Here is a 15,644-nt window from a genome sequence, read left to right on the forward strand (position 1 = left end):
CATTAGATAAGACAGAGTCCAGTGGGTTTCACTGTGTTAATCTAATGCTATTCTGATAGGCTGTCTGATACTTGCTTTAGGACACATGCTTTGCAAATGTAACTAAACATATTGATACGAAGAATGATCATGAGTACAAAACAAAAATATCTACAAGTACTTTTTGTGGGAAAAATATATAAAACAGAACACAGTATTAAATAATTTATTAATGAAATGGCAACTAGAAAGATATAGATAGATAGATAGATAGATAGATAGATAGATAGATAGATAGATAGATAGATAGATATACACCATTCTATAAATGCTGGCATTATTATTTTTACAATAAGCATTAAAAGCATAAATAAAACACTCAATTCAATAAATTCATTTTGATGGTGCTGTAATTGTCGGTCATTTGTCAGTTTTGTCAATCCACATATGCATCTTCTAGATGTTTGCTGAAGAGATCATCAGAGTGAAGTTATTTATTTTTTGTTACTTATTAATTATTAATCTTAACTAACTTAATTTGTTTTTCTTTTCTTATAACTAATTCTTTGACATTTTGTGAAGCTCTTTGAGCTACTGTATATCCAGTGTATGCAAATGTGCCGTTGAAATAAATATTGTTGATGTTGCTGTTCAGCTATGCTATGACATATATTATGAATAACTGCACCTGAAATCTGTTAATGTATCGTGCATTCAATATACTCTAAGAAATATTTTATTACCTCAAACTAAATTATTTGGTATACAAAAAATAGATTATAGTATATTATACAGATTTTTTCAAATTCTTGTAAATTCTGTATTCAAAACATGTAGAATCATAACTGAAATATCTTTTATCTTAAGCACCACTCTAGGCTGTGAAGCTAAGTAGTTTAAATCATGAAGCAGGACAAGAATTTTAAATCATAATGTCGTGAACATGAAGTCAAAGTGCAAACTTTGATTCACACTGTGCTTCTGAAGTTATTAACACTTTTTATCTTGTGTCATTGATAGCTTTATTTTTTAAACTCACTCTTTGATTTTCAAAATACTTTATGAAGGCACCTAAAATATGAAAAGTATTTAAGATGAACACTCTTCTTTTTTCTTACCTTTAATGTCGCGGTGCACAATCATGTTGCTATGAAGATAAAATACCCCCTGCAGAATCTGTTTGGTATATTTCCGTGTCACATTCTCAGTCAGGGCCCCATATGCTTTTAACTGGTCTTTGACAGAACCCTGATAAACAACAACAAATAAAAAATATTTGAAGCAGTGCCAGATAAGGTGTCTATTTTTTCATTTCTTTTTTATTTTTAAACTTTGGCTATGATATTACATCATGTGCTATATAAACATAGCCAAAAGTGTCTGTACATTTAATTTCTTATCTAATCCTTTCCCAGTTGCAATCTGATCATTGTGGCTATCCTCAAGACAGGATCTTATCAGTGTGCTACAGAGTTACAAAAAGCAGGAAGCATTTATTGACCGGTGGGGTACAAAGGAAGTGGAAATGAAGGCAGCTGGCTCTGGCACCGAGATGAATTGGCAGAACACTGCTTCTTAACATAAACATCCCTCAGTTTCTAGATGGTGTGTATTTTGCATGAGCTAGGTCAGTGGCCCAAGACTTAAATAGACACACATTACAAGTGATGGGGAAGGCAGCACTAACCTTAATAGTCCTAAAGAGCAGAAAGACATTTCAGTAAAGCACTATACACTGCCAATTCTTACAAAACAATTTCGTACCAGGCATGAATTGACATGCAGTCATGTATAGTAATAAATGTACCCACAAAGTATAATGTATTTTAATATGCTCGTCTTGACAAACATTCACACATTTTCCAAATCACCTTCATCCATTAAAGGGATTCAATTAGCTAAAGCTAAAAATGTGTTAGGCAGACAATGATTGATACCAGTGAACACATGGTACTTGTAGGTTTAAAACACCAAGAATGCCTTAAGTGTGCTTATTAGCCATAGAAATGACTTGAGTGAGTATGACATTGTCTTGGTCTTGATACTGTTGGGTGGCAAATCCAATCTTGACCTTAAATATGGGACATTATCATTCCAGGAAGACTATAACATTAATTGAAATGAATCTGAGAAGCAGTTACAATGTCGATCATTAAGTAAATGCTTTGAGTAATGTGCTTATATGTCCATTACTGGTGCCCACTGCAACACTGATCAGTGCATGCTCATGTGCCCATTTTAAATGTTGTTTTGTTTGAAAAGCCTAGACGGCCATAGAATGGAACTGGGTCATCTTCAGCAATGAGTAACACTTCTCCATTGAGATACTGACCACCAGATTCAAGCATGGGGAAAAACAAACACTTTTAAATAGTACTATGCTAAAATTTGGGTGGCAGGCTGCAGGGTGGTGAGTCCAATGTGTTACAGCACCTGTTGACCTTTACATGACATGAAATAAGGACAGTGCTGGTGATTATGGTTCTAGGAAAGCTATCATGCTCATTAAGAGGTATTTGGGAGGCCAAGAAAGACACAACAATGGATTACTGAGAAAAAACCTTGAACCAAGATATTCACTAAAATATTCATCAAAGACTGCTAATCTGGTTCTCTTGACTGGTGTTGGGAATGAGTAATCTGGACTTTCATGGGCAGGCAGCATGTCATGTGTCTTCTTCTGTACTGATGACCACAAGAGTCACACATATTAACAATCCAAGTAACACTCTCGAAGAGCACATCACCAGAAGGCTTAATGTCATACTGAGAAGTTATATTGTTTCTAACAACCAGTCAGCTCTGCAGCTTGTCTCAATCAGTTTCACTGCACAAGTACTCTATGCAATAAATACTGTTGTACTGCTACCTAGCTTATAATCTTTGTCATCTTTCAACAGGGCAATTCTGGACACATTGTCCAAAAATGCCAACATGATGTCAGCAATAACTGCTAACCAGACGTAGTCTTTACAAATCGTTACTAAGACATCAAGGGATACCAAATACAATCTGGAGGTTCCTGCCTTTGTGGAAGAGCAGTTGCTGGATGTGCTGCTCTACATCATTTGACATCTGTGTAACACTATGCCATGAAGCAATGCAATTTGTAAAACCCCCAAAGCAAACACCCCTAAACACCAAAGACTGTATTCTTTAAATACTGTAACTTTTAGAAGAATGGTGCTGTATCAATTTTATAGGTCCTGCAGCCTTGGATGATTTTCTTATTTTGATGGAGATCTTAGTGTTCATATTTGGTTTCTTTCCACAGCCCAAGCTAGTTACTGGTGACCTCAAGGGTGAGACCGGATGTGTGTTTGAGTGTACCCTGTAATGGACTAACCAAAACTGGTTTCAGCTGTTTAGCTGTTGCAGCCAAAGCAGGCCCTGGATATCTGCATGCCACAGCAAGAAAAGATGAGAAAGAAAAAAAATGAAGGATGTATAATAAACTAGTGGATGTTCTAACTTACACAAACATGGTTTTCCTCATGTGTTAGCCAAAAAGATTTAAAATCCAGCAATGAAGAGAAGATGAAGCCTCCCATTAGAACCAGTATGAATTATGTATAGAATTTTTCAATACACAAAAATGCAAACAAAATCCTATTTATACGTAAGTTCAATTGTCCGGGATTTTTCGGGTGATTTTCTATGTAATAAACTTAAATTATAGCGTAATAAAAATTGCATAATTAGACATGGACCACCCTATAGGTATGTATTTACCATAAATAAAGCAATATAAATTACAACCTACCATATTTGCCATCAGCAATAGCCTTAATGTGTTATTATAATTACTTTATCGTTATTTTTAGTAGATAGTGGAATTGTACTTCTCTGCTTTAAAACTAGAATCCCTGAAGCCTACGGAAAAAGTCTTAATGCTGGGCCACCTTAAATTCCTTCCCAGCTCCTCATCAGCATCTTTGTTTTGCAAATTTGTCAATCAGCACAAGCAGCCTGCTATCCCATCCCCTACAGGTGCAGCTACAGTTCTCCCAGCTCAAGTCTGTGTATCTGGGTGTGAGGTATCTGCAACTGTATAGAGTAAATAATATATTGTTATTTGGAATACATACATTTCATGTGTGTTCCGTGTCTACAACGATCTGGGTAAATGTTGGATGACAAGAAATGTTGAACACATAACTAAAACAAACTTTTTTCATGTTATAGTAATAATTGACAAAATGCTGACGTGAAATGTATAATGTGTGAAGACTGAAGTGCAAATATCAAATAAACACTTTCACAAAAGGTACAACAAAACAAATGTGCTTTTATTCAATCAAGATATGTCTGTTGGGCTGGTATAGAGGTAAGAACAGCTGCTTCTAAATCAAGAGATTGTGGGTTCGATCCCAGGCCTTCCCCACATTTACCATTTTGAGTAGTTAGCTTCTATTATAATTACTATTATACAATAAAAACATACATTTGATTTCAGTCTGTAACACCCATTGTATATTTTTGCTACTTGCATTTCCTGTCATCCTACATTACACAGATTATTGTAAACACAGAACACACATGACATGTATGTATTCCAAATAATGATATATTATTTACCCTATACAATTCCGGACACCTCACACCCAGATAAACAGACTTGAGATCTCAGAATTGTGCTTCTCACTTCAGCTGCATCAGTGGGGAATGGGATAGCAGGCTACTTGCTGCTTGTGCTGATTGACACATTTGCAAAACAAAAGATGCTGATGGACAGGTGCGAAGGAATTTAGGGTGGCCCGGCAATACAACTTTTTTTGTAGGCTTCAGGAATTATAGTATTAAACCATTATTGATATATGATGGTCATCTTAGTTTTATACTTTTATGCATAATTTATTATTAATATAACTAAATTCAGAGATGAACTTTTAATTCCCAGATGCAAATGCAAACATATTTTTTGTGCCTCATCATCTGCTGAGGAAACCAAAACACTTCTAATACAGTATGTGAAAAATAACTGTAGCACTAAATAAGTGAGGTGTCTAAAACCACCAAGTCACAAAACTACTCATCATAAAGTTTAGTTCTGAAATATATTATTGAGTGCTTTGTAAGATGAATTGTAATGATGTGATCTGTGATAGGTGCTACATGAAATTAAGTTTAAGCTACCATGTATGCCACAACTCCACTAATCCATGTTGTATGGTTTGCAGCAATTTTTTTCCATTGAGAGCTTCGACCTCTAAGGAGGTTTATGTGCAATTTCCCACAGTGAAATTGTTATTCTCTGTCTGTTCCATAGCACATAAATATGACGTTACCTAGGTTTAATTGCTAAAAAGTGTCTTGTTCTGAGCATTTTATTAATTTTTAAGCTATTTATCTACTGGATGTGTGATCTGTTGTTGAATTTAGTTGACTGAATTGAGAATGGTGAGTAGGGATGAGATCCTAGGCATCTGCCTCCACATTTACATATTTGCTGAAGTCATTCATTGATTGTACATTAAAGTCATAATGAGATTTAAATTATTATGAAAATTGTGACTGTATGTACAAAAGGGGGGGATAGAGTTAGTTTCTACACATTTTCATTCTACCTAATTTTTGCTACATGATGCTAGATTTTTTTACTCAGCTGCTCCATTGCAGTACCATTCTCAGTCAGTAAGTTCTGAAAATTCTCCAGAAAAAAAAAAAAACAGTTACATTCATAGATAATTAATATGAAAATTTTAAATGACAGTTGTGAGTTCAGTAAGTGGAGCATATTGATGTTAACTCTTAAATATGACGAGTGTAGCCGTAGATAACAATCATTTTTTGTAACTTCAAAATCTGATAATGGGCAAGAAATTATTATCAATAAAAAAAAAATAATCAGTTCTAGATTGACTATAATTTAATGGCGAGAAGAAGAAATACTCCCTTGAGTTTGGATATAAAGTTATCCATGGGTTTATCTTTACAATTTTAGATGTTATATTTGCTGTAGTTGAGAATTATCTAAGTCTGGATTTAAAACGCAATTAATATCACCAGCCATTAAAATGTTATAAGTTATGAACCAAAGCAATTACATTTTGCATAAATGTTCTATTGCCCCCCCTTAGATATATAAATGTTTACCAAAATTACCAAGGAAAAAAAAATTAATTTTGATATTATGGTGAATGAAGATAATTATGTTCCTGACATGATCAGCTTCTATAGGGACCAATGCTGAAGAAAACAAATTTAAAAATATCCATGAAAAAAAATCTTAGTTTACTTACTTTGTGTAATTTATATGTCACATACTCAGTTCTGTGCTCACAATGTCTAAAACACATATATTTTTGTTAAAACACTGTTAAATAAACCACTTCTATAAAAATGTTTTGTGAAACACATTGGGAAGAATGTTAAAATGAGAATGATCTTTTGAATTTAAGAGCCACGGCCAACCCACCCACTAAAACTGATCACTTTTTGGGTGGATTAGTTAGTAGAAAGTGATTTGCATTTTTGTCCATAACTGTTTACACAAGAGAGTTGAACATCTAAATGCTTTGATTAGCGCTAGCAAAATTCATATATTTTTTAAATAACCTCTGTAAGTTCTACACTTTAGGTTGAAATGACACATTTTACATAATAAATTGTTTTAGATTTTCAATTTTCCCAAACTGGTGCAATTCAATTTAGGGTCAAGGGGTGCTAGATATCTGGGAAAAATGTGCAAACTTTACATTGACTATGTCAGGGCATGTGATTTGGGCCCAGGATACTAGATCCAAAAGAAATATACATCTTGTTCATTTTGGTACCGAAGGACTGCAAAGTATTTTTACTTAATAAGGTGTATTGCTTCAAATAAGTACAAGTAAGCACATAACAAATGTACAGTATAAAATATCAAATGCTCATATTGATAAGGAGATATTCAAGAATATTTGTAGAACAGCTGATTAGTTATTAACCTCAACACTAGAAATTACAGTACTAGAGACAGGAAAAACAATCAGTAATAAGCAAAAGATGCTAAGAATTAAAGGATGGAAAAAATGGTCAAAAAAGAGCTATTCCAAAACTAAATTATATAAACAAAACAAAAAAAAAAGAAGAAAAGACAGACTATAAATAAAAACTGAAAACCAGTTAAGCAAAGCCAAATCCATTACTTTATGGAAGATAATCATTAAAGCACAAACCCTTAATGTAAAACCTTAATATGAAGAACAGGACTGTTATTAAGATCAATACAACACTAAACCCTGAAGAAATAGATCCAAGATTAAAAATCCTACTACCACAAAAAGTTTAAAAATCAAAGTAAACCAAACAGAATTACAAAATGTAAAGCCTATGTGGTGACCCACTGGTAAGACTAACTAATACAAAGACAGGTAATGACAGGTGTTTTTATTGCTGCAACAGGTGGCTGCCACAGTGTGCATCACACCTAGGTAACTGGTGGTGATTGGAAATCCTTAGGCTCTAATCTGAAGGGGAAAGGGAGAAAACAATTACCAACGACAGGAACATTAGGGAAATGAGAACAAGATAACATGACAGCTGTGTGCAAGGTAATTAAACTTTTAAGTGTGGAAAGGTTTGATATTATGTAATGGAAGCTTTTTTTTGGTTAAATGGTATATTTGTTAAAGGAAATGTTTATTATTTTAATTTAAACATCTACACAATTTAGAAAACCTAAAGCAATATGCAGTAACCCCATTGATTATCAAATGAGTGACAAATATGCACCACTATTTAATAGGTACAGTATACTGTAAGAGTAAATTAGTTAGGTTTAATACAACACAAAGAAAACAGCAAAGCTAATGTAAACAAGTAAGCTAATACAAATGCTAATACAAATTAGTAAATAATAATATAGAAAGCTTTAATACTGAAGACAACAAGACACACAGAAATGTTTCAACATATATTAATCCAAAAAACTGCAAGTGCTCACTTGTGTTTAGAAAAGTTACCTTCATATTATGAACATGTGTGAGAAACCCTGACCTTCATTTCTGGAAACGTCTTTAACAAACATTCCTTACTGAAACAAAGCCAGGTTTACTGACAGCTTTCAATTCCCATTTACTTTAAACAGTATGGCTGTTGTCATATTTGACTACTTGTAGAATTATATCAACACCTTTTACCTTACTTATTTTACTTCTTATTTTTTGCCAGAATTGTGGCATCAGACAGGCATATTAAAAATAAAATAAAAAACACTTTTCACTTACTCCTGGCATGTACTCTACAAAGATGGACAGTTTCTTCTCTTCAGGATCCCGTAAGCAGCCATAATATTGAACTATCCTTTCATGGTGAAGATTTTTTAGTAGCTGAATCTCACATTCCAGTGCATTTACTTCCTATGACAAACATAAAAAACTCAAAGAATTAAATGTGTTTAGTTACAAAGCCAGAGCAAGCATTCTCTGTAATTCACTTGTAGAAATAAATAATAGTAATTTTGAGAGCATTTTTTGATATTCAACAAGTTCTGCTTATACTGTATACTTGAACACAAAAGAATAAAAAAGGAAAAGTATCTCAGAAGTGGTCATAAAATAAATATACAGTAGAATGCCAAAAAGTTTGGCATTTTTCAAGCTGAAGTTGTTCCTTCACAAATGTGGTATATATGTATTTGCAATGCAAAATTGTGTTCTAAAGTTAATCACTTTCTATAAATTAAAAAAAATATATCCTGTCCACAATAGTTCTACACATTGCAATCTATGCGCTAAAAGGATTATTTCCAGATCCCTTTTGTTGTCACAAACAGGCATTGGAAACACAGAAAGTGTGGATAATTACTCAACAACTGTCTTGGACTGAAAAATGGACATATTTGATATTCATTAGTCAGTATGGCATTTTCAAAAGAGAAATTATGGTTCAGTTCCAAAGTAATGAAACAGATGCAATTCAATTGAGTCATGTTTGTAGAAAGTGAAAAATGAACATGGTGAAAGTACTGCTGCTTTATAGTTGATCCAATAAATGCTTCTTTGCCCAAGTAATTAACATTTTTCTACTTATACCATAAGGACTCTATCACAAAATTAAAAATAATCAAATTGACTGTTGCTGTTTTCTTTAAATTCAAGTCATCTAAAATTGGCTGTAAGTTTCTGGCAACCTGAAACAGTATGTGCATCTCCAACAAACTAACTTTCTCATTTTACTTAATGCTTTCTTTCATTAAAACTGGTAATTATGTCCAAATCAAAACAAAAAGAATAAAACCTTAACACTTGAAGTTTTATAAATAACAAGTTCTTTACACTGATGGACAAGGAAGCATAGAGAAAAAGCAAAATAATCACTCTTCCACTCCTTTTTGGACTTGCGTAGTCCAATTATTGGGCCACTGGGCACTACAGTCTATATGGGCAGCATCATATGCAAGGCAAGAATAGTTTGCCAGTCCATCATAGGGCAAACACATTCGGGGAGAGCAAGAAAATACCACACAAATAGTGACCAGATCAAAATTCAAGACCAGCCTTTCTGAAGTTGCAAGACAAGGCAACCACTCTGTCGCTGCATACACTACAGGAATCTAATCTAATACTGAAATCATCTGGATAAAAACTAATGTTCAGAAATAAATAGTCTTATGTTCAGAGTAACAACAATAATTTACTGGTTTCAGAAAAAGGCAGAGTTGCAGAGAGGAGAATGTTTGCCATTTGTTTTGAAGTATGCACCTAACAACTATTCAGACTATTTAAGTAAGTAAGTAGTCAAACTTTATTTTTCCCTGAAAGTATAATAAAATTGACCTGATTAAAACTGAATAAAAAGATCAAATAAAAGAAAGACACAAAGATGTCATGATGGAACACTTCTAGAAATTGATATTTAGGAAAATGATCTAGTTAAAAAAGAGAGAGTTACTAGCAGGACAAAAAATAGCAAATATTTAAGTCTAATGATACTGAAGTACTTGAATATCTGAACACATTGTGAAGGGCGGTAGTTATTGTATTTGAAATTTGTATTCTACTTTCCAGCTTTTAAAATATGGTAGACCTTCTCTCTCTTTTATACCCACCTTACTGGTCTCCTGGCTGTCTCGGTCGAAAGGCACTTGCTTCACTGCAAGTTCTCTCCCAGTGTCAGCATCGTAGCAGAGGTACACTTCTCCAAAAGCACCACGGCCCAGAAGCTTTCCTAATCTCCAGTTCACTGGAGCCTGGGGGGCTGAACAGATAACAAAAAATGCTAATTTTTAAGAGAAAAAAATCAAATGAAATTGGTTGAAAAATGTATTTTGTTCCATACTGCAATGTGATTTTAACTTTTAAGTAGATGACAACATTTAATATAAATGAAACAAAACAGGACTGGGTAGTCACACTTTTGAAGTTTCTCATACACAATAGTGAGAACTTTGAAAATTAAAAAAATATCATTACATTTAACAGGCCAAATATGTATGAGACTTCAACAGTGACAAAAATGTAGAACAAATAGTAACGTTAGCTGTGGTATCAATTAAATTAGAATATTTAATTTAATTTAAAATAAAAATATAACCCAATCTAGATGCTTAGTGCAATACTAAACTAGATGAAAAGAACATGACGAAAATATTTTGCGTATACAGTATGTAGTAGTTGCTATAGTTTAGAAAATCAGCTGTATAAGCCTAATGGAGGAAGTTCTTTTGACAATGCAACACTCTTGCAGTCACTTGTCCACTTATTTTGTATTTTGCTGGGAGTATTTACACAAGTCCAATAAATACATATTTTAGATTTCTTTACAGAAAATAGATACAATAGTGTAAATGCTAATTTTAATAACACAAAAGCTTGTTTAGGCTGGTATTAAATGTTAAACATGAGAAAAACTGCTTTTCTCTGCCGATTTTAAGGCATTTCAATTTCATACATAAACAACATTGTGAAGTTTATATTAACATTTATATGTTTTAAAGGTGATTTCATACAAAGGAACCTTGCATGATAACAAATACCAGGGCAACTGTACATATGCTAAGGTACAAATTTACAATATGCAAGATGTGATTTTTGAATTTGGCTGGAGTGTAATGGAATTCATCTGTGTAGATGCAATACTAATTGTATATAATGTAATCAAATCAACACTAATTCACATTAATGAGTGATATTTATGTGTTTTTATCTATTTTTATCTATTTTGTGACAACTTCATTTGTTATTATTTCACCCTTGTTTTAATTTACATAGATTTAATAGGGCAGAAAATATTTAAATGTTTATAAACCTTTATATTGTATTAAGCAGTGTGAAAAATAATACACTTTATTTAGTTGGTAAAAGAAAATTATACAAAACCTAATTTGTTTTGCGAAAAATTAATTACCCCATTAGGCTCAACCAGAGGAGGGGGAGGCTGGGAACATGCGCTGATTACCGCGTATTGCTGCATCACCACACGACGAACCACCTGGATTAGGACCCAAGTGCAGCCGTGCAACAGGTGACACCTGAGCACCACACTGGAACAGTGTGAGGTTTTTTACTATGCAGACATTTGTAATATGTGTGGCTACTAAGGGGTGTAGCAGTGCCCCAAACCCCCAGCTAAAATTTCACCACAACAGTCTTGCATTCAAATAAACTTATTTTTTATTTACCAAGGTATCCTCCTACAGAAGCACAATTAGCAGAACACAATGCACAGGTGTTTTATTAGTTTCTTTTCACTACTCCACTTCGACTTCCGAGGAAAGTGAGGTGGCTCCCTTTATGCTTGACCTGGGAGTTCTGGTGCCAGCACACTGCACCCAGGAAGCACTTTGAGGTCAGCTCTCAACAGCTACCTCTCGCAGCACTCATTGTTCCCCACAGGGCTACCCAACACGACTGCAATAACCAGACTGCCAAGTACAATCTTGGGTGATCCAGCAAAAATGAATGACTACCAACCAGTTGCACTCACGCCAATCATAATGAAGTGCTTCGAAAGGTTATTCATGTCACACATAAAGACTAATCTCCCTGTCTCTCTTGACCCTCTTCAGTTTGCATATCGCTCAGACAGGTCAACTGAGGATGCCATAAGCTCTGCCCTTCACCTCTCCCTGACACATCTGGATAAAAAAGACACATATGTCAGGATGCTATTCATAGACTTTAGCTCTGCCTTCAACGCAATCATCCCTCCAAAGCTGGCTGTAAAACTGAGCAGGTTGGGCCTGAACACCACCCTCTGCAATTGGATCCTGGACTTCTTGACAGAGAGGGCCCAGTCAGTTCGGATGGGCTACAACACTTCCAGCATCATCACACTGTGCACTGGAGCACCGCAGGGCTGTGTACTTAGTCCACTGCTGTTCACCCTGCTGACTCACAACTGCACAGCCACGCACAACACCAACCACATCATCAAGTTTGCGGATGATACAACGGTGCTGGGACTGATAAGCAGGGATGATGAAAGAGAATACAGAGATGAGGTAAAACGGCTGTCCGGATGGTGTGAAGACAACCATCTATCTCTCAATGTCGACAAGACAAAAGAGATAATCGTGGACTTCAGAAAATCATGTCCTGTCCACATCCCACTCAGCATCAATGGTTGAGATGTGGAGATTGTTAGGAGTACCCAGTCCCTCGGTGTGCACATAACTGAGGAACTTACGTGGACACATAACACCTCATCACTAATCAAGAAAGCCAGGCAGAGACTACACTTCCTGAGGCGGCTGAAGCGAGCACGTCTTCCCCCTTCCATCCTCAACATGTTCTACAGAGGCACTACTGAGAGTGCTCTGACCAGCTGCATCACTGTCTGGTATAGCAACTGCAGCATATCCGACCACAAGTGCCTGCAAAGGATAGTGAAGACAGCAGAGAACATTATTGGGGTGCCTCTCCCTTCACTACAGGACATACTGTATTTTACAAACGCAGTGTCCACAAGGCCTGCAGCATTGTGCAGGACCCCTTACACCCCTCACATGGACTTTTCACACTTCTGCCATCCAAGAGAAGATACTGCTGCATCAAAGCCAAATCTGCCAGGCTGCAGGAGAGTTTTTACCCCCAAGCTGTTAGACTCCTTAACACCAGGCTGCCCCCTGGGACCTTCCACACAGCCTCAACCACCTTTAAAAACAGAACTTTTATACATGAAAACCACTGTCCTGCAAAGATGAGTGTGCATGTAGAAAAGAACTGAAAATCTCATACTGACCTTTGTGTATTTTGACACTCTTGATATCCTTCTGCTGTGAAAACATCTGACCTGTCATTGTTTACACAGGTCTTAAATAACTATTATCATACACTGATAATTTCTGTATTATCTATATCTATTATTTATTTATTATATTACATATCTTACACATCAATATTGCTGCTACTTCTTTGTCCTATCTTTGCACAATGTCTTGTCTTGTTTGTGTTTTAATTTTTGAATTTTAATTCTATTTTTAATTTATTATTTGCACATCATGTTGTTACACTGTGGACCCTGAGCTTCGCAATTTCGTCTATCTGTATACTTGTATATGGTTGCAATGACAATAAAGTTCACTTTGACTTTGACTTTGAAAAAGACACTACCATGTAACAAACTGGGGGAGTTCATAGCTTTGATAGGTGGGCTTCCCCTGTCCTTCCATTACACAAGTCTTTTGGGTATGTAAAGCATCATCCACCGAATTTGTGGAGCCATTCCATCCCCACCTACTATCAAAAGCTATTCAATAATCATTAAGAATACTTTGGAGAAAGGCTTGTACAAATATCTTTGCAGAACTACTTTACCTCAGTGAGTTTTAAGCATTATCCATATTTCTTTAATGTCCTACAAGAACATATCAACGGGATTTAGATACTGACTTTTATTAAACCATTCTAGCACTCTAAAATTCTTTTTCTTTAAGGCTGCCTGTGTGCTTCACATCTTCGATTGAAATGCAGTTATCTTCACAAAAACAGATGGGCCACTGTTCTCATGAAGAATCCTGTGATACACATACCACTATGCTGGAGTTTTGCTATGAATAATTTAGAGGATATAGTGTAAGTTTGCACCGACATAATAGTGCCTGTGCTGGTGATAAAGTTGGATGTTTCACTCATCAATCTAATCTTAAGGCTTTTCTAGACACACTCCTGCAAACTAGAAACAACAACTTGTTCTTGATGGTGAGCATTGGTTTCTTTATTGCTTACCTGTGAAGGATTCCAGTTATTTCTAATGACAGAGATGTGTACAAAGATTGAATATGAGGTGACAGAGAACTGCAGATAACTAGGTTTTGTGTTAGGGGTTTTTATGACTTTAAGGATGATATTATTCCTAGATGTTTTTGGCAGGATGGCATCTTCTTCGTCAACAGGTTTCTGCTGTGTCTTTCACCCATCAGGAACAAATGTTTCTGCCTGTGAATTAACAGGGCCCCAGCCTCTGAAAAAATTACTCTGTATACCTTTGCAAGCCATTCATTCATTCATTATCCAAACCCACTTTATGCTGAGCATGGTTACAGAGCCTAAAGCAGCAAGCATATGTTGCAAGGCAGGAACAATCCCTGGACAGGGCGCAGGTCCATCACTGGGTGAACATACATACTAATAGGTAAAATAAACTTTTTAGCTGTAAGAACCAAATAATGGCAGATATATCTGGCAGAAAATGTCTAAATAATGGCCTTATGTTTAATCACAGTGTTTGAACAGACAATTCTGACTACCTGTAATTAGTTCTCCGCATTTGGGAAGCAATTTTTTTGGCTCCCAAACTGTCCACATTTATTTTACCTACACACTAAACAACATACTGAAAAGCAAACCTCTTCCATGTCGGAATCTCTCTATATTACTACAACCTAAAAATACCTGCCCAAATTCAGTCTGCCTTATACACAATAGAGCACAAAATTAGATAAGATATAAGCAATATTTCAGATTACTGAACACTGTGGAGGTTTTATTAGGTAATGGAGAAGTCAGTATATCCATCCAAAATTAATCATTACCAGGATCCAGTTCTAGTTTTTCTACTAATATGCTAAACAAAAGAGATGGAAACTAAATAAGTGGTGTGGGAAAGTTCCTGTGTCTCAGAACTTTGACAAAATAGTGTCATTCACTTTGCCCTAGCTACTTTATTACTCAAATGTCTTTGCCTCCATATTCCTCCTATGCCACACACCAAAAAGTATTTATGATTCACAAAAATGACCGTCTAAATGCCACTTCTAACATTCACTTCTTTTTATAATTTTGAACATAATATGGCAGGAGAACTGTAATTTAAATATAGGGTCATGGTGGAAGAGACATATTTAACATTTTTCAAGCAATGTTTAGGGCTGTGAAATAACCCATTATGAAAAAACCTCAAGCCACCGTTTACCATACAAAGAATGAACTACTGCTAATATCTTAGAACGGTCAAGTGAATTTTTAAAAATACCATGTATTCAATCCTGTCCATTACATTGTACCTACATAAATAGGTCCTTTTTGGTGTAAAGAAAGAATTCTTATGGACCAGTGCTATAATGACAATAGATTGGTGCAAAGTTACTTATAGCTTTGCTTAATTTTTGAATTTTGCCAAAGTTGTACTCTCTTGTCAGTGTGAGATAAGTCACCATAGCTCTACCCTACACTGAGAGGATCTATAGTTTTTCTCTAGTGTAAAATGCAAAGTAATGACAGAGACGATAACAGAATCAA

General features: G+C 35.2%; 1 protein-coding gene across 1 annotated transcript in view; it reads right to left on the minus strand.

The window, feature by feature from the left end:
• Positions 1 to 15,644, minus strand: part of map3k22 (mitogen-activated protein kinase kinase kinase 22) — a 176,587-nt gene that overhangs the window by 24,048 nt on the left and 136,895 nt on the right. Inside the window, exons 13-15 of the mRNA XM_039753517.1 lie at positions 10,013 to 10,161; positions 8,190 to 8,321; positions 1,098 to 1,227 (exon numbers count right to left, since the gene is read on the minus strand). Of these exons, the coding sequence (XP_039609451.1) occupies positions 1,098 to 1,227; positions 8,190 to 8,321; positions 10,013 to 10,161 (411 nt within the window). The remainder of the gene's footprint in view (positions 1 to 1,097; positions 1,228 to 8,189; positions 8,322 to 10,012; positions 10,162 to 15,644) is intronic.

The sequence above is a fragment of the Polypterus senegalus genome, chromosome 5, assembly GCF_016835505.1.
Source record: "Polypterus senegalus isolate Bchr_013 chromosome 5, ASM1683550v1, whole genome shotgun sequence".
NCBI lineage: Eukaryota > Metazoa > Chordata > Cladistia > Polypteriformes > Polypteridae > Polypterus > Polypterus senegalus.